This window comes from Rhyacophila brunnea, unplaced genomic scaffold, assembly GCF_057557595.1.
Source record: "Rhyacophila brunnea isolate RB1 unplaced genomic scaffold, BYU_Rbru_1.0 scaffold_21, whole genome shotgun sequence".
NCBI classification, from domain to species: domain Eukaryota; kingdom Metazoa; phylum Arthropoda; class Insecta; order Trichoptera; family Rhyacophilidae; genus Rhyacophila; species Rhyacophila brunnea.
In genome coordinates, this window is record NW_028232871.1 from 29,380,764 (window position 1) to 29,407,475 (window position 26,712).

General features: G+C 33.4%; 3 protein-coding genes across 5 annotated transcripts in view; 2 read left to right on the forward strand and 1 right to left on the reverse strand.

The window, feature by feature from the left end:
* Positions 1–3,768: 3,768 nt before the first annotated feature.
* LOC147070927 (mitochondrial import inner membrane translocase subunit TIM44) lies at positions 3,769–10,829 on the reverse strand. Its single transcript, XM_085949020.1, has 6 exons — positions 10,726–10,829; positions 10,465–10,554; positions 9,686–9,977; positions 8,929–9,035; positions 8,365–8,580; positions 3,769–6,305 (listed from the first exon to the last, which is right to left on the reverse strand). The coding sequence occupies exons 1-6, from the start codon at positions 10,726–10,728 to the stop codon at positions 5,718–5,720; spliced, it is 1,296 nt and encodes a 431-aa protein (XP_085805146.1). The 5' UTR covers positions 10,729–10,829; the 3' UTR covers positions 3,769–5,717.
* Positions 10,830–11,756: 927 nt separating this feature from the next.
* Positions 11,757–14,863, forward strand: mdu (mitotic spindle positioning protein meduse). Its single transcript, XM_085949025.1, has 2 exons — positions 11,757–12,023; positions 12,333–14,863. Exons 1-2 carry the CDS (start codon positions 12,000–12,002, stop codon positions 13,197–13,199), a joined length of 891 nt encoding a protein of 296 aa, XP_085805151.1. The 5' UTR covers positions 11,757–11,999; the 3' UTR covers positions 13,200–14,863.
* A 2,342-nt stretch (positions 14,864–17,205) lies between these two features.
* The window catches only part of LOC147070929 (uncharacterized), a 43,874-nt gene continuing 34,367 nt past the window's right edge, over positions 17,206–26,712 (forward strand). For 2 of the 3 annotated variants that reach the window (XM_085949022.1, XM_085949023.1), the window contains exon 1: positions 21,644–22,145. In XM_085949022.1, coding sequence (XP_085805148.1) covers positions 21,789–22,145 — 357 coding nt within the window. In that variant the 5' untranslated portion in view covers positions 21,644–21,788. Of the gene's footprint in view, positions 17,416–21,643; positions 22,146–26,712 lie in introns of those variants that run through there. The other variant, XM_085949024.1, reaches the window with a different exon arrangement.

Here is a 26,712-nt window from a genome sequence, read left to right on the forward strand (position 1 = left end):
CCAAAGTTTCCCAAAGTTTTCCTGCGATGGAAAATTTCGCAAATCCTGAAGTTTTAACGGATTTTGTAGGGTAAAAGTATATGAATATATAAATATTTTTAAAATATATATGAATGAAGTTCTTAATAACGTCGACTATTTTGGGTCCTTGAATTGCAATCTTCTTGATTACAGGCACAATATTAGAAAGTTGAATTCTTATATTATCTGGTGCGGCATCGAGTCTGTTCCTGGACTTTGAATTTGTTGCAGGATAATAATAAAATCACGCTTCGCATAAATATGTCGTAATAAACAAAAGTAAAATAATGATAGCATGATTTGTTAAACTGGGGGGGGGTACTCTTCTGATAAATTCGTGGTGTATAACTGTTCACGTTCGGTGGAACATAGTTAGGGTAACCCTGCAGTAGTCCATTACATATTAATATTGCATTACATAAAGTTGAGAGTCCCCAAGGGAGCCTCAAGACCTAAATGAGAAAATGTGATATTGTCATTTGAATAAATGTAATTCAGCAAAATGGCGACTGCCTTTTCTGACATGTTTGGTTGAAATATATTTGAAGCAATTCGAAAACAAAGCTCTGGCTTTGTTCACTATCGAAAATTAGTCACATTTTAGAAGCCTTTTTAACAATTTTTAACCATATGTAAACAAAAAGGAAATTCTACACCAGTACAGCATCCATGGTGACATAGAAGGTAGAGCACCCATCTATGAAACAGTGGGTCGCGAGTTCGATCATGTCGCTGGCAAAAATAGATATTATTTAATCTAATTGATTCCAGAGGACCCAATTCATTAATATGGTGGAGTGTAGCCGAAAGCATGAGATATTCAAACAAACATAATGGAGTTCTACCATGTAAATGTCAACAAAACTACAATCGCTATAAACATACCTACCAAATAAGTGTGAAGTTCCATACTTTGACAGAAAATATGACATAGTTAGAGTGACGCCGAGTGAGAGAAAACAATGTAAGAGCAGTCAGAAATAGTATCGGCAACAATAATTAAAATAGCTGTGTATTTCATGCGTATTAGTAAAAATTCATTGCACAAGTTCAGGGTTAAATTTTTCCACTAACACAACATCACATTATCAAGACAACAGCACTAGAGGAGGCACCGTGCCAGTGTGTTTTAACTCATTCGCTGCTGACTAGATAATAACTTTTTAATTACCACCTTTAAAATGCACGTAAATTACATCGATCGGCCGCCTGGTCATTACGCGCCAGGTGCGTCTTCAGTGTCCAAAGTATTAATCAGCTTGGTGGATAGCAAAGTCCCAGGGAAAGCATACATGGTATATATAGGTCAGAACATGTTCAGTAGTTTAGATTTCTTGTTGCTCTCATAAAGAAGAAGGAATTAAGCCATCTTATAAGCATATCAGGAATATCCACAGCATATGCGGCTTAAGCCTACAATGTAAATAAACCCTGCCGAAACCGGAAGATATGACTGACTATCTTTGGTTCCATTTTGATGCCAATTTAAATACCACTGGGTGATTATAATTCTGAAGCTGTTCACCGAATCCTTTCAACCATAGTGCGCTACAACAATACTTTACAGGTTTCTTTATGATGGCGTAACGTGATACCATTGATGAAGAGTGGAGGAATTTAATGGCATAATTTTAGATATTTTATAGACACAAATATTAGGCAGGATTTCATTGAACTTTAAAAACTAACCAGCAATTTTTACTACTTGTTCAATGAAAACAAATAAGTATGACTGACAAAGTTTTGTGAGTACTATTTCTGTCGAATATTAACAGTTTGCCACCACCCCTCGCCACTGCCTGATACACTGAATCCCAATGAGTTGGATGAATGGCAAAACCATTCCTCGTAAAAAAGTCTGTTAATATAATCTGTTCCTTAGTAGCAAAAATGGTAACTGCACAATAACATCCAACTAAAACAAGTCGACCACCACAGATTATCTTGGACCATAACAGGTGAAGTAAAAAATTAACACTATATAATTTTTGTTAACCATAATTTATTAAATTTATAACACAGTTCTATAAAGTAAATTAACAACAGTAATTAAAATAATATAAAAAGGCATTTTAATAAAGCTTATGGTTACTTTCATCAAAACAAACGGAAATACTTACCTATATATATTTTATAAATCATTTCCAGTCAAATGATACCATTCGTAAAATAAATACATATTCGAGATAATAGGCATGTCTTCTATAATTATATTCAACATTATTATACATCAAGTTACATATTTTATCCCTTTGATAATAATATATTATACAATACATACGAATTTACGAATATTGAAGATTCACAGTTAAATCACTTTCATTCAAACTATTAACTTAATTCGTAATTCAAAATTTTATAATTCGTAATTCGAAATAATCTTTGAGCCAGTGAAAATTTTTCAATGAAATCTGTTGAGTGTGCAACAATATCTGTGTTGTAAATCAACTCAATAGAAAAAAAATCTAAATATTCACATACTGCAATTCGTAAATCAAAATTATGATTTTCAGGTATTTATTTATACATTCATTGAAGCGACTCATAAAATATAATATAGTACCTAATATCCCGTTTACACATGCATGGATTTACTGTTGACAGTAAGTATTATCGCGGCCATAACAAGAAAATGTATGGGTAATGTATGGGCTTGCATGTATGAATCAAAAAAGTTTGGAAGCTTCTGAATTTTCATGCAACAGTAGGGATTTTTTCCATCTGCGCCTGCGCAGTAGAACGATAATGGTGAACCTGCGGGTAAAAAAACCAACTTCGAACAAATTTTGAGGTTAACCGATTTTCACTACCTGTCAAATAGTAGCAATAGTACCATAAAATGACAACATCGCGTCTCGATCACTCTTGAAGAATGAGATTGGAGAGAGTCAGGACTTTTACGTGTAAACAGTTATTGTCACGATAGTTTAAAATACACACTATTGCTGCCAGTAAATCCATGCACGTGTACAGGCGCTATAATGTTTATTTGCATACTAATGTTTTAAGTCGCCTGCTTTAAAATAATAATAAATGCAGTACAAGACTTTCCAAGAGCCACGCTACTGTGATTACTATACTACCCAAATTTTAAATTAAATGCATTTATACATAATATATGTACACACATGAATTTAATCATAACAATTATTGTTCTGAATCGTTAAAACTAATTTTGTTACATGATAAATTACATTATCTGTCATATTGACTCGAATCTTAAACAATATTTTACAATTTTTTTTAACGTCACAAGACCCAACAGTAGCGTAGTATTGTACGACAACATCTTCTTGGCTACGCTTCTAGGCGCTGTTGTCTACTAAATGGGAGGAGCTTGTTAGTTTATAATAGAGTGCAGTTAAAAATGGGCGGAGCATGTTAGTTCACAGTTTTAACACGTAGCCAAAAAGATGTTGTCATACTATAGTACCCAGGCTTTAAGAAAATCACATTAAAATATTGTGACCTCATCGTGAATTGAACCCGGATGACTGCCAGTGCCATACACACTGGACTATGAGGGCACGTCACATGCTATATTTATTGTATACAAAACCCTTTTAGGTACTGAGAATCATCAACTTCCATACCCCATACCCTACGTGGACAACTACACGCATGGATGGATTTGCAAGTTTATTTGAAAAACTATTACTCACTGCTGTATTGAAGATTCATTTTAGCAAGCAACACACGTGTGGATTCATTTATTTTTTAAGTTTCTCCTTAGTTTCTTTTTTTTTTGACCATGTCCAATCCTAATAAGATAATATGGGCCTCCACAGAGTAGAGGTTTGTAATAACAGATTTTGTTTTTTTAAGAGAAATGGATGTCAGCCACTTGCTCAACCTATTAGGTCCATACCCTGACTCACACACAAATCGAAAAACAATATGTGTACAGACCCAGGATTCGAACCTGGGACCCACGGTGTTAGAGTCCAACGCTTAAGCCGCGCGGCCACCGTATGCACACCTATGCCTTAGTTTAGTCAGTACAAACCAAAAAAAGTTTTTTTTTGTATGCTTAATGTATCATGCAGTTGCGAGGAGTGGAGGTAGACTGTTTACGTCCAACATAAATATTGCACACTACACATTGTAAGTTTATTGACTCAAACTAATGCAAAACATCACTATGAGGCTTCCATTTTGTTTTTCATTTACAAACAATGCGTTCAATACTGCCAATAAAGAGAATATTAATTTGTCTAGAGTCACCAATTGAACGATACTAAATTTTTCCATAATCTATCAATTGCGATAATACAAAAAGTTTGTATTATACCCTCTTTTATAGTAGTTCAATATAATAGAACCCACTTCGTACCACAATCGGTCTTAATCTGGTGTATCATGAAGCACAATAAGTGAAGAGGGGCTTTTGCAGTTTTTAGGCCTGGGAATGTATCAGGAGCAACTAAACTACCCAAGATGCACTCAAGCGTGCTTTTCCTGATATTATTTTCACAAAGACTCATGGTAGGGCAATGAAAAGCTATTGTGCTGATGTATATACTAAAATAGTTCAATCCCATTATTCTGTGTTCCAGAACACAGGGTCATAGCCCACCTTTTTTTTTCTCAGGAATTAAATGTCATTACATTAATTGAATAGTGACCATATTGTCTGACTAAATTAAAAATAAATATTGTTTCATATATTTCAAGCTTTACAAACGACATGCATTAGTCGGGGATGCACCTTCTATATATCTGAAATTTACCGGGGGTTTGAAAATATTTTTTTCCTGTGACACATTTTGAAATAAAATCTCGCTTTACATTCGGGTCAATATGGTAACTGTCAACGAATAGAAACAATAAAAAACATCTAACAATATAACTATTATTTACAGCTTAAGGGCCAGATGCATAGACGACGATATGCAAGAAAACTGCTGCCTAAAATGAATGCTACTGAAAATTGCTGCCATCTTAATATTTTGATTTTCTAAAAAAAATAAGTATAAACTCACAATTTATTATTAATCCCACACTTTGAATAATTTAAAGGTTGTATTATCAGTAATTCCATTAAATAAAATGCACATACATATAGAGTGACCTAAGGCCCACTATATTCAGGCCACAGCACGAAACTGTGCTCGATTGTAGTGCTAGTTATTGTTTATACTTCAAATATGGTTGGTAACTGTTTATAGAAAATGATAATTGTTCCATATTAAAAAAATGGCAATACATTAATTATTAATATAAATGAAATATGCAATAAAAAATTATCATTTACTGCGAACACGGTTACCACATTGTATTCGAAGTTACGTAACAACTAGCACTACCATCAGAACTCATCATTTAGTGCCCCGGCCTGACTATAAACAGCCTTGGAGTAACCCTTGCATTCTGAGCATAATAATTTGGTTAGCTGTCATTCATTATGCACATTACAATATTGATATTGTCCATTGACAACAAACATTTAAAAATAGCTACATAGAATGCATTTCCATCAATAATCGGTACTTGATAAAATTTTACTTTGTCACAACTAATTATTCTTTTTCTGTGTATGATATTGCCGAATACTCTAACATATGTCACTTGTGCATCTCTTTCCAATCAATTCTGCCATTAAATGTCACAGTACTGGCAATTAAACAACTGACATCTTTTAAGGCCACTTAAGCATTCATATATGACTTTGCATCTGACCCTAAGAAGAGAGTTAACTAGACAAGTTGCTCTGTACTGTTAGCAGATAATTCGAGCAATCTCCACGCCGCGTTCGGGTTCAATTCCAGAGGATCTCGGCACAGAACCCAAACATAAGTAACACGCATCACTTTGTCGGGGTCTCCCTCGATTATGTTGTGTTTTGAGTCTCTCACGCACATAATTTGCTGCGACTGGAATGTTATAACCAGGACCGGCCCCTGGTCCATCACTTTCCCCATAACTAAATCTACATTTTCAATATCTAATATCTTAGAATCCAAATAATATCCTAATTGCCTGGCTTGCTTGAGCGGCGTTGCGATTATGCTGTATGCACTCTCGTAACACCAGTCTTGTAAAATTTCTAAATTGCCTTGCACCATCGCCTCTAATATGTTGGGAATAATATCATTTTCGCAGTCCTTCAGGAATTGTTTTTGCTCAAAGTTGGGGTCGATTTTGCAGATTTCCGTCATAGTTTCGGAGAGTTCTGTCTTTTGAAACATGCCTCCAAAGAGATCACTCATTTTCTCGGTTAGCAGTCGAGACGCTCGGAATACTGGATTTTCTGATTCTTCATATTTTATTTTCCAATCTAAAACCTATAAATAGAAAATAAATTAACGAAATAAGTAGTGCATTCACATATTTCTTGTATGTATATATCACAATACATTAAAAATAACAAAGTGAAATTGAATTATTATAAAGATCCTTTCCGAGGGATTAATTCAGCTTAGTGGTAATTTTAATATTTTTTAACCCATAAATCCATGGTATTGCCTTTCAGCAAAGAAATCTGTATTATGTATTCATTGTATTTTTTTGGGAGAATGAAACTACTTTTACTCCCGCCTTATTCAGTTTAGTATAATATGCGAAAACTGCCATTCATTTTTTGAAAGAAAATCATTGATTCGGTTCATTTAAAATAAATACGTTTCAAAAATTTTAAACTTTTTTATATTTTGCTCGAATGGTGTGTAGAGTAATGAGAGTTGATAATATTGAGATATTACATTAATAAAACAAAAGAAAAAAACAATGTAAAACAATGTTTGAACAACAAAACGAGTGTGAAAACATTTTTTTTTACTTATAATTGATAATCACATTCTCTAGTATAATCTATTCTTACTTACTAACAGAAACTCACATTTATATGATAGTTTATTTATAAAATAGAAACACATCCGGTTTTAGTATTTATTCAGGGTTCACAGAGATTAATCAATAATAACAGATAATACTTCAAACAGTACACGAAATGGATTAACAAGATAAGATGACTTGCTCGACCAAATAACCAGATGAACTTGCCAAAGAATTAATTCAGTTCAGGTAGGTATCACATTTGACAACTAGATAACAACACTTAACACTAGAAACGAATCTCAATAGTGTAAGGTGCTTAGTTTCAAAATAGAGGACCTGTATGATCAAAAGGGTCAGAGCTAATAAGACTAAGCTGAATGGCTGTAAGATTGTGAGTAAAAATTACGGAGTCAACATACATTTTATTACTTTTCTATGCTATGGATATTTTTTAAAAATTCAACAAAAGAGGACGATCCTGACGCTGTCTAGCAATCAAGGTAAGTTTCTATTATTGGTATATAATTTGATTCAAAACCAGAATAGTCAGTCGCCAATATTAGTGAAATTTATAAAGCGCTTCAGTTGCACGACGGTTCAAGTCTTGTCCGGTGCCATATTTTTTTCAAGATTTTTTGTAATGAATGTTTCTGAGGTGTATGTTTCCAATATGGATGTTTAATAAAGAATGTCACATTCGCAAAGCTTGTGAATTATTTGTTGAAATAAAAAGTTTATTATACCTATAGAGCATTATAGCGCCTGTACACGTGCATGGATTTACTGGCAGCAAAATGTGCATATTTTAAACTATCGTGACAACTGTTTACACGTAAAAATTCTGACTGTCTCTCCAATCTCATTCTTCAAGAGTAAGCTAGACGCAATGTTGTCATTTTATGGTATTATTTGAGAGGTAGTGAAAATCGGTTAACCACAAAATGAGTATAGTTCGTTTTTTTTCCCGGCAGGTTCGCCACTATGTTCTTCTGCGCAGGCGCACATCGAAAAAATTCCTACTGTCGCATGAAAATTCAGAAGCTTCCAAACTTTTTTGATTCATTCATGCAAGCTTGCAACTGCAGGATAATACATGTTTACCCATACAATTTCTCGTTATGGCCGCAATAATACTTACTGTCAACAGTAAATCCATGCACGTGCATATTTACTAATTTCAACAGCTAACCATGTTTATTAATCGTCCAGCAAAAAATAGTGTTTACACAATACGGACTGTACTATTTGCCTTGTCACCTATAAGACAATATAAAGCAAACATCATTTTAGTGGCTTCATGCCTGTAGCTATTTTAAACATCGAAATGTACTCTATCTTACTTCAACACATATTTCTGAGATTAAGAATGTACCATATGCTTTCTCTAAATCAGGCTTCAGTAAAATTTGGTGCATACAATTGAGTGAATAAAACCAAAAAATATACGTATTGTAATATGTTAATTGACTTATATGAATGCTGATTATATTTACACAGTAAAGGTACGGATACAGTAAACATTCTCGTACAATCTTTCGAATGGCAAATACAAAATATTGAACTTACTTTATTGACATACTGATTGTTATCTTTGAACTCTTGCCACTGCTGATAAAACTTGGAATCCTTGTGCAATTGAACACCCATAGCCTCCGTGTTGGGCTGGACAATCTTCTCGTCCATTCCTGTCGTGTCGATTCGCTTTCTCAGCTGGTTCGGAGATACATAAACTCGCCCTTCAATTCCTCGGGTGTTTATTTCACTTTTGACAGCCTCCGTTGCCTACCAAACAATGAAATTAGTATGGTAAAAAATTTAATGAATAAGTTTCATTCGTAACCAACTAGACTGTTACACTAAATAAATTAAATTTTAAACTGTTTTTCAATGAGTTTGTACACCAAAAACTTTTGACATTTTTTTTTAATTTAAATTTGTTAAGCTGTGGCCATCAAATAGATAATTTTATTCTCCACGTGATAAAACAGGTCACTGATTGCTTACTTATAAAATATGATGAAGGATTTGAGGTTTTAGTGAGATAATATTGAATCGCTAAATCCAAAAATACTATCAAAAATATACCTGCCTCAGCCTAGTGATTAATTTCATCAAGGACAACTTAATTACCTGTGATATAGTTTTAAATGCTTCAGTTTTTCCTAGTCTTTGGCTCTTTTCAGATATAGTATCGGAGACTCCTTTTGCTGATTTTCCTATTTCTTCTGATATTTGACCTGCAAGAAATATATAAAAAGTGTTAATGATGATACACTGATAGAGGTCAAAGACACCCTCTTCCACTTAGCCTTCACGCCACAATATTCATAAAATCATTAACGGCAAAAATTTTGATTAAAACCTAAGATGGCTGTCAATATACCTGCTCCAAAATGGTCAGATATTAATTTAAAAAATCTATCAATTATAATGCAAATCTATAACAAAAATACCAGTTCAATCACCATGATTATGTAGGTATGTAATGCTTTTTGATGGCCTTTTTACATAACAGAAGCATTTTTGTTATATGACAGCTTGTTTCGAGCTTTCATCATCATTGGAATAATCAATCGCTGTCAACATTCCCAATGCAAAAGTGTAGAATTGACAAACACAATATTTCTCAGCTTAATGGACTTGTACATGCCAAACATCAGTTGAAACAATAAAATATTATATTATGTAGCTATGTACATCCGTTTCAAACCAAGCATCTGACAAAATTCACATGTTGTTTTATTGAATGTACCTACGTCAGATCCAGAGCAAATACCCAATGTGTTGGGCTAATGACTACTGACCATTCATCATAAAAATACTTCATTTATCGACAAAAATTGAAAAATCGTTATCCACCTTTTTTAATTACTTCATAACTGTATACCTGCTTTTTTGGCAATGTCAGATTTCCCCGCCTCCTCTAACACTTCCTGCATTTTTCCTTTCAATCCTTCGAACTTTTCTTTGAGCACATCGCTGCCTTTGGACGCCTCCGACTCTACTGAGTGGAACTTTTGCCGTGCCGCTTTCAACGCATCGGAATGTTCTAATTTGTCGGCTTCTTCTCTGAACTTCTTGAGGTTATCTTTCATTTCTTTATTCTTCGATATGTCTTGCTTGATGTTGTCGATGAATGATGAAAAAAAGCCGGGACGTCTCGTAGAATACTGTGATGCCTAAAATAAATAATTATTTTGCAAGAAGTCACATTTCAAAATAAATGATACAGCATTTAGAAGAGTACTTAACTTTCTAACATGAGTATTGTTATAACTCAAAAACTACTTAATGAATATTGATGAAACTTGATATATAAAATTGAAATATTTCTATTCTAGCGACGACTCCAGGAACCATGACATTTCACAATTATTGGGGCAGACAGTCGACGTGAGTCGGTGGATCTGTGACTTTGTTCGTATAATTTGCACTTTACAATGAATAAAAATACCGAAACATTTTGTCTGTCATTGTCAGATCATCTAATTTTATTAAAATATGTTATCCAAATCTTTGGACCTGCCATTCTAACTCTTCTTTCAGAAATTTACTACACATCTAGGTGTGTTTTAAAATCCTCGTTCTCCTATAATATTGAATTCATATATTATTATATTTTTAGACTTCTAACTGTAAATGGACCAAACATTTTAAAGTACTTACTGCAGTATGCGTGGTTGGTATGAATTTCCCAAGGCTGGGTAGTTTGGACGTATATATTCCATAGCGTCTAATGACGCTCTGATATGACTGCTGAAAATTAGAATAAACCAATTTTATAAAACCTTATTTTAGAGGTGAAATTTTGACATAACCAAACTTTTTAGGTTATTTTTTAAATGACGTAATCATTTGTACAATATACTATTTGAAAAAGAGTAGCAACAATTCAACATTTAATTATTTTATAATTGTATAGCTCACCATTTTCAATGAGTTTAATTTTCAATCATAAATATTTTAATTTCAAACAATGCTGTCAGATTATTTCATTGGGAACCGGCCTTTATACTTAATATATTGCCCTCACAGACAGTTTCATTTTCCCCATATATTTTCAATAATAATTTTCTATTAGGTTTCGAAAAAAAAATATTTCTGTAAATCTTCACAATGATAATATAAATTTTATAAAACTTACTTTTTAAAAATTAATTATGAATTTATGCATGATATCCCAAGTTAGAGAACATCGACAGTACCTACAATATCATTTTATTCTTTCTAACATAAAATTACATTTTATGACGTTTATTGTTCTTTTTTAATTAAATATATGAATATATCTGGAGTTAATTCAGCAAGTTGTGGCAATCTAAAGTCACAATGTTACTAGTAGAAAAAATAGTCTGCGCCATATTTCGCTCAAAATTAAAATTTAATTTATAAAATATCAATAGGTACCTAGGTATTTTATTCGTTATTTTCTATACCCTGTTTTTTAGTAGTGCCATAATTATTGAAATTTTAAATCTACCTTAAAAAAAACTAATTACTGTACATTGTAAAACATTAATTTGTTTTGTTTTTGCGTGTGTGAAACGAAAAGAAAACAAATTATCAGCAAGACTAGTAATGGCGCCTTAATAGCATTAATATTCAAAACAGAATCTGCTGGTTTGTGATTTTTTTATTAAATTATAACTGAAAAAGTAAGTGCAAATAATTTTGGTTATGTAATTACTATTTTCGCGGTTTTATTTTTAAAATCCTCAAACAAATTCAGTTCAAATTGCATACATTTACAATAGGCATTATTTGTTTTGTACGTTGCGGGCGCCGTTTCTAATGCGCTATAAATTTGATATTATTGTCGGTCATTGAATTATGGTCATTGTCATTAATGAAAAATACAGGTAAGGTATGAACACCTGGTGCCGAGCTGACAGCAGTATTATTTACTATCTCCGACCTCTCGCTCATATTCAAATACGTCAAGATAGGCTATTTCACTCACACGCGTTCAAACAAAGCCATAACAACACCGCAGACGGTAGAACAGAGCAGAGAAACAGTCTATGGAAACAGTATTTCTGCGGCAAGCGGCAATTACAACAGGTGTGCGAACTGCGAATGCTCTGTGACGGCATTATAGCGTTATCTCGAATCTTTACTCGGTGTCGGTGTTACTTTCCAGTGATAAAGTTCTCTTATGGGATTCACGTAATAAAGGTTAAACTTTCGCAAACTCAGCTCCAATGAGAAATATCGAAATGGAACAGGTACGTACGCACAGCGGAATTATTACTTTTTTACAATTTACAATCATAGGTAGCGTGCTAATTTCAAACATACCATTGTTCAAACAGCATTCTCTGATCTACTTACGGTTCATTCGGATTAAGATAATAATCTGAAAAATGTACGTTCATTTTTATCAGTAGGCAAATTCGGGCGTAATGATTTACATGAATAACTTTTTAAAAGTTTTCTTTTTAACCGTATATCGCGTTCCGCATTTCATTACCGACTGAAAGTGAGAGATTGTTTATTTAACATAATACTAAAATTAACATTTTTTTCCTTTCCAGTCAAATATAAAGGATGACCCTCTTACTAGAATCCAACGAGAAATTATCGAAGTGACGGAAAGAGAGAACGAGTTCAGAAAAGTTCACCCAACTTACAATAGACATGTTTCCGAATCGCATATTTCTTACAATCACACGAATGGATCCAACGGATCGGAAGACGAGAGTCCTCCGAAAACTTTATCGCGAGCTGTATCTCAAAACCATCTGTTAGGATCCTCTCCAAAAGCAGAATCTACGTCAACAAACGGAATCAGCAGAAGATACAAGCCGCACTCAACCCAGAAAGGAATCATGCAAAGGTTTATAGCGTCGAAAGGTCGTCTGTCGATGTCTTCCATCGCAACCGGCGGATCTTCACCGATATCCAATAAAATGTTCATGTCTTCACCTGGAATAACTCCTGCAGTCGTGCCCAAACAGCAAGAAGGAAAACCTATTCGAAAAGGTTTCGTACCGGTGGAAGAAAAAATTCAAAAAGAACTTAAAGACCTCAAGGACAGAGAATCGGAACTGAAGCGACAGCGAAAACGGAGTCTGTCTTCGTACCAGCTAGACTTCAATTCATTGGATTTGAGCGATAAGGAAAGTGACCAAGAATCTGACGATGATATTCCGATGCCCGGAAAGTTGAGAGTGGCAAAGTCAATCGGTGAGCTGTATGAAGCGTTAGGAGAAGGACGGTCTCCGTCCCCTCCCGTCGGAGCGTCTGGACCTGAATCATATGGATCGTTAAAACCTGCTAAGTCTTTAGCTCAATTGTGCGATTTGGGTCCTGATGAAGAAGCTTTAGCTCCCAGCTCCACAAAGTTGATAGCAAAATGGGAATCGTTAATTCAACAAAAGCAGGAGTCTGGAGCCGCTTAAATTTAATATTCCAGTTCTACAATGTTCCAAAGCTTTATAATATTTGAAGTAAGATAATACATTAACGTACAGATCGTATTTAATTTTGCTTCATGTGTACCGTCCAGTTTTGATTCATCGCTATCATCGCATGGCGGCTGTTTATGTTGTGTTTTTTATTTATGGATTTTGGTTGCAGATAGATTCTGTGAACGGCTAAAATGTTTTTAATGCATTTCTAGTCGGTATAATACCTACGTTGGATTTATTTTTCAACTGCAAGTGTGTGCAATAGAAATGTGGTCATCGTCTAATTCTCGTCAACATATTGTTATTTTTCTACCTAATAATCTATGCAATACATCAACCGTTGACATATTGTATGTCATTTGCATTTCAGTGTTGTCAAAATTTAATTATGTGTTATTTATTTTCTTAGAATCAACAGAAAAAATAGTAGCGGGTCAACGACCCCTTTAACACAGTGTATGTATATGTACTTTTGTCATCACCCAGATATCTCATAATTAAATTTACATAACTTTGTAAAGAACCATTGTTGTAAACTGGATCACAGTTCGGTTTCCAATTTTCTGCAACTGTAAATTCCCAATCTTGGCATCCAGTGTTGATTATTTATGAAATTTGCTTTGATTTTTTTTTTATTAAGCAGTCAATTGTCTTACAAACTTGTGGTTGGCAAATCTACGGTTGTCGAGAATTGTTTTTTTTATACTGTTCATACTGGGGGTAGATTTAGGAAGTTGTTAACCCATGGATATCATATTTTTTTCTTGGTTAGGCATGCACCAATTACAAAAGAACCTTAGAATATTATAACAGACATTATTTTGTAAACCAAATGAATTGAGTATGTAATAAATGTCACTTTCTTATAATAATTGCATTAATCTAAATTCAAGCAATCAGTAATAATTATTGTAACTGCGTTTATCTAACGTCCATTATAAATAATTATCCACTTTTGCATTGATAATGGAGGAAAAAAAGTACAATTGGCAACAAATCTATAATATTATCAGCTAATACTGACTCACTTTTATCAGACTATAATACTTATGTAGGTACCCAGTGAAATTATTTTTATATTACATACCTCACATAGTATGAAATTTACTAATCCAATATACCTACCTACTTACCTATTTGTAATTTGTATTGTACATTATAAAAGATTTAATGAAAAAGAATACTTAATCCATATGCAACTAATGAACAAGCCCATTCATATATTGTTATGCAATGTGTGTTGCACATTATTTATTATAATTTCACAGATAAATAAATACCTATCAAAATATTAAGCACTGTAGAACATTGTATAGCGAACTTTGTATTTATGTGTATATCTTATCTATTACTTTAGTCATTCATTGAATAGCCGTATTGTGCGGTGATTTAAAATTTGAAAATTAAATTTTCAAAGGCTATTATAATATATCCTTGTTATTAACTATTTCTAAGTCCTCGTTTTTATCAATTCAATTTCATAAGAAAACAGACATCCTAAATTATTTGTAAAAATATGTACTTATTAATAACTTATTCGATTGCTTTTTAAGTTAACTTTTAGTGTATAAACAAAATTATTGTAAATGAAGAAATATAACATTCACTAAAGGCGATGAGATTATGATCATATTATCATACATCAGTACATTATATTATCTCGTTTCAATTCTTAAGTATTAGATAAAATTACTTAATATGAACATAGAAGAAATTTTATATTAGCGAAATTTTTACATTTATAGCAATTCATTTTCATACTTTTATGAACATGTCGTGCAGCACGTTATTAATTTTACAGCTTGTTTGATAAATTAAGTTACAGTACCTATTGATTATTTTGCTGTTATAAACACTTGGCCCAATCATTTTGTCAAACTACTCGTAAAATCAGATGAATATAATATTTTTAATATCCATGGAAGTATTTATTCAAGATACGGATCCATCGATGTAACAATTATAGCCCCTTTAATTAGAAATGAGTAGGTACATACAATGTTTGATACCAGCCATTTTATTTGACTTTCCTAGTGACTGCTTATGTTAAAAAAACATCGGTGCTGCACTGTTAATAATTCCATGATGTTAAGTCCGTAAATATGTAGAAAAACCTATTTATTTAAATATGTGTTATACTTATAAATTTCTGTCCCAACCACTAAGGCCATGTGCACACATGACCACTAGGTACAGCCACCTGTGGTTGCCACATGCTTATGGACCCATTTATCGTATTGTTTGACTGTGACGTTCGCACACACAGTATCGTTATAATGAACATGTGCATCTTGCTACTTTAGTTATTTAGTTCGCAGCTCCACCGCGCCTAAACACTCATCGCTGTGAGAAGAGCGGCGAACATGAGGGCTGCAGCTACATGTGACTTGTAGCTGCCCCTGGTGGAGACACTCAGTCACATTTGGTCGTGTCTATCTTAGGCCTACAACAAAAACAGATAACTGTCTTAGTGGATGGTACTGTAAACTTCACAGTGAGAATTTTTAGTGAAAACCATAGCTTTGCCTAATAAGCGCTTACATTGCTAGCACCATTTTATCATAGTGAACTATTGAGGTGGCTAACTTGCAGTTCCATTGTGGATTTGAGTTTTATCGTGGTCACATTTTGTTCCTGCTTGCATATCCCAGCTATTTATTTACAATCATTATGCAAGTTAACAAAATATGCTTTAGATTGGCAATGCTATAAAGCTAGTGCCTATGGATAAACCACACCTGGATATTTCATTACCGAGCATTAAAGATAGATCAATTACATTAAACCAACACAATTATGAAAATTCTGATATTCATAATGACTAATGTGTAATCATTACATTATATTTTGATTTACTGTCACTAAAATTATGAGTGACACTGGTCCATATATGCTGTATACGTGGAGCATCCGTAGAAGTACATGATAGAGTTCTATATAATGTTATTATGTATGAATTGCTCCATTGTTTTATAAAGCATCTAGATTATTAAATTAACTACTCCACATTATAACTACTTAATTGATTGCCTGCCAGTAGCAGTAAATATATAATCATCAACAGCATCCCCAAAACTAAAGTCACTGCACACCAATGCCGGTTAGCTATTAGGTATACTCACTAACTGTGGATACCAACTATTTTTAAATAAAATTCTAGAGTTGATACTAATCTACTAATATTTATTGATTGTTATAATAATTTAAGTATAGTGAGGGCTTGCCATTTGTTTTAGGGTGAATGTAATTAGTAATATTGTTAACCATTACCGCGTAAAACTAGAGTGGAATATTAAAAACACATCAAGGTATTTTGAAATGTAGAAAATTTAACGGTGTCGGTCTAACATTATTTTCTTTTAATAATAATTCAAATTATACAGGTGCTTCAAATTCATAGACAAAGTCAATATTTACTTGCCCTTTCTGACTAATTTATAATGAATATTTAATTTATTACATATGGTAATGTTCACATGTCAGCAAATATTTATTGTAATTTAAAATAAGTATAAAGAGACCAAAAAATTGCCCATATGTGTTTACATTGCCTTATTAGAAATGTATGTTAATAATATAATAGTATGAATTCATGTTCCATAATATTTATTAGTGTATAGCCGAGAAGCATAGAATGTCGACGTTACGTTAAATTAAAATTTTGTCGAAAGCCATGCGTGTACCAAAATAGAATGACAGGTGCAAAAATTTAACTAGAATGGCAATGTCGCGTTCCAAAATCAAAATTGTTGCCATTTTTTATATTCCAAATAGGTAGGTACCCAATGATTATTAAAATATTTTTTTAATTGGTATCAATAATACTGCACAGTCTAAATTGAATAATAACTATAAATCAATAATTAATATAAGCTTTAAATAATATGAAATGGTTGTTTTATCAGTGAATAATTGAATAAGTGGAAGCATCACAGACAATGTATACTTACCTACATTGTCATTCATTTATTTTTTTATTGACATGTCAATGAAATTCGTATGTAAGATGGCATCTGTTAACATAGTGGATTTCAACAGTGAAAGTAATATAATCAGAATTTAATACTGCTAGTCTTTCTTGTTTGCATGTGTAATCGATTCTCAAAATGATTGTCATTTGTTGGAAAGTCGGAACATTAAAAATTGTTTATTTAATTTTTGTTTAAAATAAAACAGCTGTCAAATTTGCAGACTATCTACCAATATCGTTTGTATACTTTTGTACGCAACTAGAATACGCACATTTGTTATATATTAAACACTATTTCCTTGAAAACGGCTAATTAGTGACATTCTATGCATCCCGGCCTAAGTCTTGTAAGGCTTACTCGGTGATAAAAATTAATTCATATGATTAGTAGTTATACTGACCTAGAGCAGAAAATAAAAATCAAAATATCCACAATGCAAAATATTTATTTTTAATGTAAAATAGTTTTAAAAAGGCCTTAAAAATATCTGCGATTCATAAATACCTTTATATTATCTATGAACAAGGAATGGTATATAAAGACTTTTAGATAGAAAACGTTTCATCATTTCTTTTATTATTATCATTAATAATTGAGGAGGTAGATAGAAGAGGCGCCTAAGTAAAATTGGGATGTTATGCTGTGACAATGTGTTTTAGAATAATCGCTTCATTCTTTACCATGTCACCAAAAATCATCTGAATCTGATGACTACATGATATACCGCTGGCTGGATTAACCCAGTGTTCTCAAAGTACTTTAGTACTTATAACTCTCTTCTACCACGCTCCTCAATCACTATATGTTGAGATTATTAAAGCCTCGTATTGGTTTTGTCCATACTAAAAAGACTGTTACATTTTGATGTATCCCAATTTATATAGAAATATCGGTAAAATATGTGTTTGTGTTGGTGATTTAGAATAATCATGCATCAAAAAAGACAACTTGAGCAGTAGTGGTTTTCTATAAAACAGATGAGTCAGTCACTTTATCAAAAAGTATTGAAATCTGTGCATAAAATCTATCAAAGTGTAAAATCCTCGAAATATAACTCGCTGTATGATAATACTCAATGGCAGTTTATGGTGTAGACAATATTTCTTCTTCAAACATGTCAACGCCTCAAGCTTCCACGTAGTTACCTAAAATTGCCACTGGATCTCAGACAATGATTATCGTTTCCTTTGAATATCTACGGATAAGAAGACTACACGGGGCAGCCGATTGTTTTAAGGCCCACACCTACAAAATCCAAAACTACCAGAAATGCTAGTTTTTATTCACAGTATTTAATATTATTGGCTCAGATACAATAAACACAGTTTTTGCACCGAATCCACTTTGTTATATTAAATAATTGTACCGGTTTCGTCCAGCTCAGAGGGACATTTTCAACCTCTGAGGTTCAGTACAAAAAATTGTGTTTTATTAAAATTATTAATACAATGCATTTCCACCATGAATTTGCAGTTAATACAATTAAAGACATCAATAATTATTCATCAAAAGTTGTTCACGAATTATTCGGAATAAACAAAAGTATTGTGTAATTTCTCCAGTCTTTTTAGTCACTCCTGGCTAATTGTTGATTTTCTATCCTCAGTGGGTAGGTAGGTACGCTCTACGCTAAATTATATGTCTCACACTCTTGACATAGAAAAAATCAAAGTGCAATAATAATTATTAAACACTGCATATGTGTTAATCGACATTTGTAAAACAATGACGTTCATTAAATGCATTGTAAATAAGTTGAGGTCCAGGGCAAACTGCCTCCCTTCTCTGAAGTGACCTTATAATCACATGTATTTTAAAGTCACCAATACAAACGATCATTAATTAATAAATTTGTTGGTAAATATTATATAATATTATAATCTGCAAATACAAAATCATATATTTAAAGCAATGTTCTGTTTAGCATTGTTTTACAATAATTTACTGTTGAAATTTTTTCATGTACCAATTTATACTAAAATATATTATGGAGGTCATTACTGAAAGAAGTATTTTTATAGATTTATTTATTAAAATGTTAGTAATAAACTTTGTAAATTGTTTTTCCTGTCGTTTCATTTGCTGTACCGCCACCTGTCTATCATATATTTTTGGATATTGATCCAAAGGACTTATTTCATACTGCTTTTATTTATATATTACTGATAACACACTTTGTTTTACCCTTGAAATATAATATATGTTCAGGTGAATGCGGTGTATCCACACTCATACGTCATATTAATTGACACGTCATATTACTTTTGCTAATAAAATAAATAGGTGGACACTTTATCACGTAAGCTTGATAAAAATTAGATAATTATAGACACCCTGTTCATTGTTGGCAACTGCCATTCACAAAAATATGCCAGATAGGGTAACAAAATCTAGCTTGATTGCAGAGCAAATCATTTTTTTAACTATGTCATAATCAATACCTATCATTGTTTCTCCAAGATCAAAGATTGAAGAAGAATTTCTTGTTTTAAATCTAATAAAAATAATTAATTAAAATGAAAAGTGATCGCAGGTAAGAAATTTAGTCATCATTTTTTATGTACCTAATAATTAGTTTATTTATAAATTGGTTACAAAATCCAGAATAGTGATTTTCAAGCAATTCTGATGTTGAATTCTATCTTTATTATGAGAAGTTTTAAGCTATTTGCGGTGTCAAAAAAACTCTAGATTTAATGCCGCGCGCCAGATGCATATTTTGCAAACTAGATGTCTACTCAAAAATGCTAGAGATCTGGCAAGAAAAACGCTAATTTGGCATTGTGAACCCTGCTGGTCTTCCACATGTATATAGAGACAGCATATTGAATAAAAAATATCAATACTGATATCGGTGTTGTATTGAAAGAAAGTATATTGTATTGATACTAATGTGAGTAAGGAAAGTATCTATGCTTGCATTTATAAATATCAAATGATCCTTTTTTCCATGAGAGATTTTTTATGTCTACTTCAAATTAAAGAAAATCATAAAAAAGTATCATAGCATAAGAAAAGGTATAGATATTTTTTTGACATCCCTATTTACTACCCAGACTCTTCTTACTTCACTGTCCATTATACTAAATACAGCGCTGCAAAATCGCAGCATGTTCGTTGAATAAAATTAGTAAGTAACTTCTGTTTTATCCATTAGGAAAACAATGTAGCCCAATGCGTAAGACAGTGGCTTCTCATCCTGGTGAGGTCACAGTACCTACTTGTACATACAGTCGAACTCGGTTATTACCGTCACGGAAATAGTGAGATCTCGGATGTAATGAGGCAACCTTAGACTATAGATACATATAGACGCCACCCGTTGCATTGCTAAATGAAGCCGCGTGCCTTGCGTTCGGTTTGTGAGCGAGCGAACGCATTCGTCTACAAATGTTCGAGACCATAGACCATTTCGGTAGTGCTCGCCCAAAGTGCTCGCACTAGACGCTCAGAATTAAAATATAATTTTCTATTTTTTTACGTTATATTGTATTTTTAAGCGGTCAAAATGCAACCATTAGATAAAGATATCCATAATTTAAGTTATTTTAAAGAAACACTAGGTCACTGATATTAAAATATATAACAAAATACAAATAAATTATCACGAACATGTATCAACTTACTTATGAAACGTAATACCATCTTCTTGCTTATCAGTACGGCTACCACATTTTAAGACAACGCACAGAACCATCTTTTCTACTTAATTAACCAAAAATATTTACCACTGACTTTATGTTTAACACAAAAAATATCAATTTTAGCAACACGAGCTCGCAAGTTATCGACGCTATGTGAAGCGTTTCGCCCCGATTTGATGGCGATACTTTTGGAAACTGGCTTGTAGCTAGTAGACCTTTTATCTTACTCTAGCGCGTGTCGCAGAGATTGTAAGGGTGCCGAATACTTTCTCACTCGCACTCATGCATCGTTTTTGTTCAGGCCTTGGAGGCAACATTCATTGACATTTTAGTTTATGATTTATTCCATACATTTATTCACTTGAGCAAAAATATCGTCAAAAATTTTCTTAAAACTGTTAATGTGTCGATTGTTTAAAAATATTTTCGACCCTAAGCAATAAAATCCGACCGGGCAGGATGCCGCCGGGATCGGATTACGTTTATGACACTTATAACTAGTTAAGTGTCTATGTACCTCATTGGTGTTTTCGCCGACAACCACAGGGATATTAATTAGAATGAAGATGTCTCATACGAGTGCATTTGGATGGCAGTCGGTCCAAATGTAGGTACTTGGACCGTGTCAACGCGCTTTTAGGAAATAGGTAATACCTACTGAAACTTATTATTTTTAAACTTTCAAGTTAAATTAATAAAATCAGAAAAAGAATATCGTTCAAAAACCAGTTGATGTTATCCCTATTACCTATCTCTATAAATATTCATATCAAAGAGGTTTTCTTTGTTGCATTTAGGAACATAGTCGAATGAAAAATGTGTTGCCGAAAAACTGAAATGCCAAGCGAACAAACGATGTGACATTTTTATTATTTGTCTGTCAATTTTGGTAGTCTATTCTAATTTGACAATATTATAGTGTTACAGTCGCCATTATTGAACATTAAAGTCCTGAAGGACTAGAAATGTCATCTAATGCCAATTCTTCAGAGCAGGCCAAAAGAAAGCAGTACGATAAATTCGGATTTTTGGTTGCGGCGTATTCAGATAAAACGATCGACGGCGGTTCACCATCCGACCTACAAAAGCGGTCATCCTTTGAGTTTTCAATAACAACTCTCGATGGTAAAGAATCCAGAATGGACGGACAGGATCGCAAGCGGCGTAATTTCAGTCCGGAGATGGAAGGCTTCACCGGCAATCGATCAAACAACAGAAACGATTATGTCGATTGTCGCCCTGACAATTGGGACGCAACTTTTAACCATCCCCAACCTGCAACTGACATCGGTGCTCCTTCAGACTCGACCTATATGATTGACGTAAGTCTTTTGCCATTTATGTACATGTTTTTGTAGTGTTTTATCTTATCATTTACCAATATTCGGGGGATTAGAAATCTATTAAAAATGAACATTAACACAATCACTGCCTACCTTTTAATTAATTACCCCAATGTAATATTACCAATAATCTTAGTTTGTGATAATACTGATAATGATTCATCAAAATGTATGAAAATTTCAAATTTTAAATTAACCATTATTGGATTGAAAAGCCTATGCGCCGACAGAAAAAAGTATTTATTATAATTTCGTTAAAAAAAAATTATAAAAGCTCGTGGCGGCATCTGCGTCACAATTACCTTAACATTTATCAGTTATTAGTATTAGCTACAAGTACATGGTCGTTTATAGCACAATTCTTGGCCTCCTTTAAAAACTCCAGCGCCGAGACTCTCCAGTTGCTTTGACCAGGCATTTTTAAATCTCATGTAGCGCAGTCCAGCCATCGCAGTTTCGGCCGTACAGGTTTTCTCTTGCTTTCGGGGGTTGCATACATAGTCCGCCTTGCTTGCATTCTATGCACGTGGCTGATCCAGCGCAGTCTGCATTTACATATGCCATGTGATCTTTTCGCCCCCATAAAGTGGTGTGTACAGCTCCTCATTATAGCTTGACCTCCAAATGCCATCTTCTTGAACAGCCTTAAAGATTCTTCTCAATACTTCCTCCTCTCAAAGATATCATAAATTATTAAATGTGCAGATGTTACTAAGAAAAACCTTGAAACTTGAGTTTGGTATGAATGGATGATAATATCTTATTTATTACTATCTAATATGTTGACTATTTTGAACATTAAACATGGGCGACTTGTACTGAAACCAAAACGTTGACATCATAATTTAAATGTGGCTATAACTTACTGCCTGTTACAGAATAGTTAATTATTGTACATATTTCATGTGTAGAAAGATAATGAAAGCGTCATGTTTAAGATAATATCTAGATAAACAATCACAAAAATCGCATATTTCATATGTTAAATAAATGAATGTCAAAGCAGCTGTTAAAGATGGCGGCTATAAGTAACTGTTTATAGCTGCAATATTTCAATGCGCCAATGCACGGATTATATTTTTGTACGACAATGAATCAACCACACTAAAACATCGAAGAATTGTCATTCAAACGTTATACAACCAAAAATCTAGTAACTAAGACTCCCGCTTGTTGTACATTGTGACTTCAATATCAAGTCTTCTACACCACTACGGTCGTTTCTAGAACTAAAACCTTCCCCCCGCATTTACTTTCCTTGTATTCTTTACATTCCCCGCGCCAATAATTCAATGTGTTCGTTATCGCGTGGAGTTTTATTTACATTACAATGCCTAAACCTTTGCGGAAGCAGACAAAGAGCATTCTTTTGGGTGTAGAAGTATTGTGAGGAGGAGAAACAGGAAAGAAAGCTTTTAACTCCTCCCAATAGTGCCAGATGGAGTATCAGCTATGACATGTCAACGCGCAAAGTGCATGTGACATAATAATATCAGCGTCCATAAACCACATGACATAACAGTGTTAGCATATGAAGCGCTGTGACGTAGGAGACTTGATGTAGAAGTTGGTCTAGAGCCGAATACTTCTTCGTTATATATATTAAATTGCCCAAAGGTCTGTTGGCCTCCGTGTCAGATGCTGTGGGGCATTGTGTGTTACCAGCTGCTGTATAGTTAGAGCGATACTGATGTATACTGAGGCGTTTATGGTGTAGAACTCCATTATAATGGTTTTGTTATAAAATTGTTATACGGTAATATAATAATTATATATTATAATAAATGTTAGATAAGGGCACTCTTTGATGAATGGCAAATGGGCTGGACATATTGCTCTGTGAGTGGATAACAAAGTTTCCACTTTATCAAGTGATAATATCGGAAGTACCACTCGGGTATGTCAAACTTTAAAGTGCCCAATAGCTATTTAAAGCTTAGAGTGCTACTGCATTCCACAATTCCACTTTTATTAGTCATGTGAATAGCATTGACATATATCGGACATTTTGTGACACTTAAGCGCGACCCAAATTGAGGTGCATGTTGCCTACTGTCACGGGCTGTCGCTACGGGAAAAAAGTGTGTAATGTCGTTGTTCTTGGTGTTTAAAATGTTATGAGACTGATGCTCCCATCCCGTAGCACATTTTGAAGCTTTAAACGAACATTGTCAGTTGGCAAAATCTGCCGTAATCACTAAAACGACAATGAGGTCACCTCATTGTCGCCAGTCTGTCTCGCTAGGTCTTGCAGACGGCTTGGCGGTGTTGGATTTTAATATAATTGTGAAGTATGCATAGATGGCGCCATAGGTTTCCCTTCGGGATGGGTTCTTTATTCACGTCAGACAGTTTGACATTTCGCTGATAGTAGTAGAATGAGGTTGCGGAATCCTTCATCCAGCAGTGGATTGATCCTAGTTGATGATGATGATGATAACGATATGAGTATGTAGATAAATATAATATCACCAATTTTGATAAATACAGCAATTCAAATAACAGAAAGGAGTAGAATATGGGTAGGGAGGCGTTTATCCAGCAGTGGATTGGATCAGGTCGATGGTGATGATGACAATATTATTTTTTTTTTTTTTTTTTTTTTTCGACCATGTCCGATCCTGATAGGATCATATGGGCCTCCACAGAGTGGAGGTTTGTATTGACAGATTTTTGTTTTTTACGAGAAATGGATGTCAGCCACTTGCTCAACCTATTAGGTCCATACCCTGACAAACACAAATTGAAAAACAATATGTGTACTTGCCAGACCCAGGATTCGAACCTGGGACCCACGGCTTTATAGTCCAACGCTTATGCCGCGCGGCCACCGTGGATGTAGATAAATATAATATCACCGATTTTGATAAATACAGCAATTCAAATGACAGAAAGGAATAGAATCAGGCTAGGGAACCCTTCATCCAGCAGTGGATTGATCCTAGTTGATGATGATGATGATAACGATATGAATATGTAGATAAATATAATTTCACCGATTTTGATAAATACAGCAATTCAAAAGACAGAAAGGAGTAGAATCAGGCTAGAGAGGCCTTTATCCAGCAGTGGATTGGTTCAGGTCGATGATGATAATGAAAATATGAATATGTAGATAAATATAATATCACCGATTTTGATAAATACAGCAATTAAAATGCAGAAAGGAATAGAATCAGGCTAGGGAGGCCTTAATCCAACAGTGGATTGGTTCAGGTTGATGTTGATAAGGATGATATAAATAGGTATAGTATCACAAATTCGTTTAACTGCTAGTAGTAGAATCAGGTTGCGGAACCCTTCATCCAGCAGTGGATTGATCCTAGTTGATGATGATGATGATAACGATACGAATATGTAGATAAATATAATATCACCGATTTTGATAAATACAGCAATTCAAATGACAGAAAGGAGTAGAATCAGGGTAGGGAGGCCTTTATCCAGCAGTGGATTGGTTCAGGTCGATGATTATGATGAAGATATGAATATGAGGATAAATATAATATCACCGATTTTGATAAATACAGGAATTCAAATGACAGAAAGGAATAGAATCAGGCTAGGGAGGCCTTTATCCAGCAGTGGATTGATCCTGGTTGATAATGATTAAAATAATATGTATAACACCAATTATTGTTGAATACCTTTTAAATATTTTTGGGTTATATGAGCTAATTGAATGTATATAAGCTTCATTGGTTTAAAAAATTATCATTTGACAGCCATAGAAAAAATGTTACGTTATCAAATTTTGAAATAATATTTTATGGTTGATCCGTTGATCGCATAGTCAGTGTTGCCATGACTACTGAAATTTCAGTAGATCTACTGAAATTTTTGTCAGGAAAAGAAGAAATTATGATTATGAGAAGACACTTGTGAGATTATGTCAATATGCACGCTTTCACCAAACACAATCGTTGAATTTCGTACATTTTTGTCAATCTACTATTTTGAAGAAAAAATCAAAAAATCTACTGAACTTTGAAAATTTTAGTTGGCAACACTAGTTGATACCTTTTAAATATTTTTGGGTTATAATGAGCTAATTAAATGTATATAAGTTTCATTGGTTCAAAAAAAAATTCATTCAACAACCTTGCAAAAGAAAAACAAAAGTGACATCAAATTTTGAAATATTATTCTTTGCGTTGAAATGATGATACGTGCGCGAACGCAGTGAAATAAAATAAACATTTTTAATGTGAATTCGTATAAATGTTATTGTTTATTTTAATAATTATAGTTATCTATAGGTACTTGCTATAAATGTGAGTTATTATATAGTGATGTGCATCTTTAAAATCATTATAAGACGTTAATAATCTCAGCTAAAAATTCGTAATGATACGATGACGGATGATAGTTTGTAAAAGTGATTTTTTTGTGACTGTGTTGAGTTTTATAAAATTGTGCTCACTTCGAATTATAGGCACTCGAATGGATCCAATAAGTAAAAATGTGGTGAGTAAATTGGAATAATGTAGTTAAGTATACATAGCGTGATAAATACGCAGTGTCAAAAGACTTCCTTTCCGTCAGA

Bases quoted from the DNA above. Each gene is read 5' to 3' on its own strand.
- LOC147070927 (XM_085949020.1), bottom strand. The intron at 9,978-10,464 runs GTAAGTACTTTA...TATTTATTTTAG, and splicing joins TACCAACCACGCATACTGCA to GCATCACAGTATTCTACGAG. The intron at 8,581-8,928 runs GTAATTAAGTTG...ATTGTTTGGTAG, and splicing joins CATTTAAAACTATATCACAG to GCAACGGAGGCTGTCAAAAG.
- mdu (XM_085949025.1), top strand. From the start codon at position 12,000: ATGAGAAATATCGAAATGGAACAG. The intron at 12,024-12,332 runs GTACGTACGCAC...TTTCCTTTCCAG, and splicing joins GAAATATCGAAATGGAACAG to TCAAATATAAAGGATGACCC.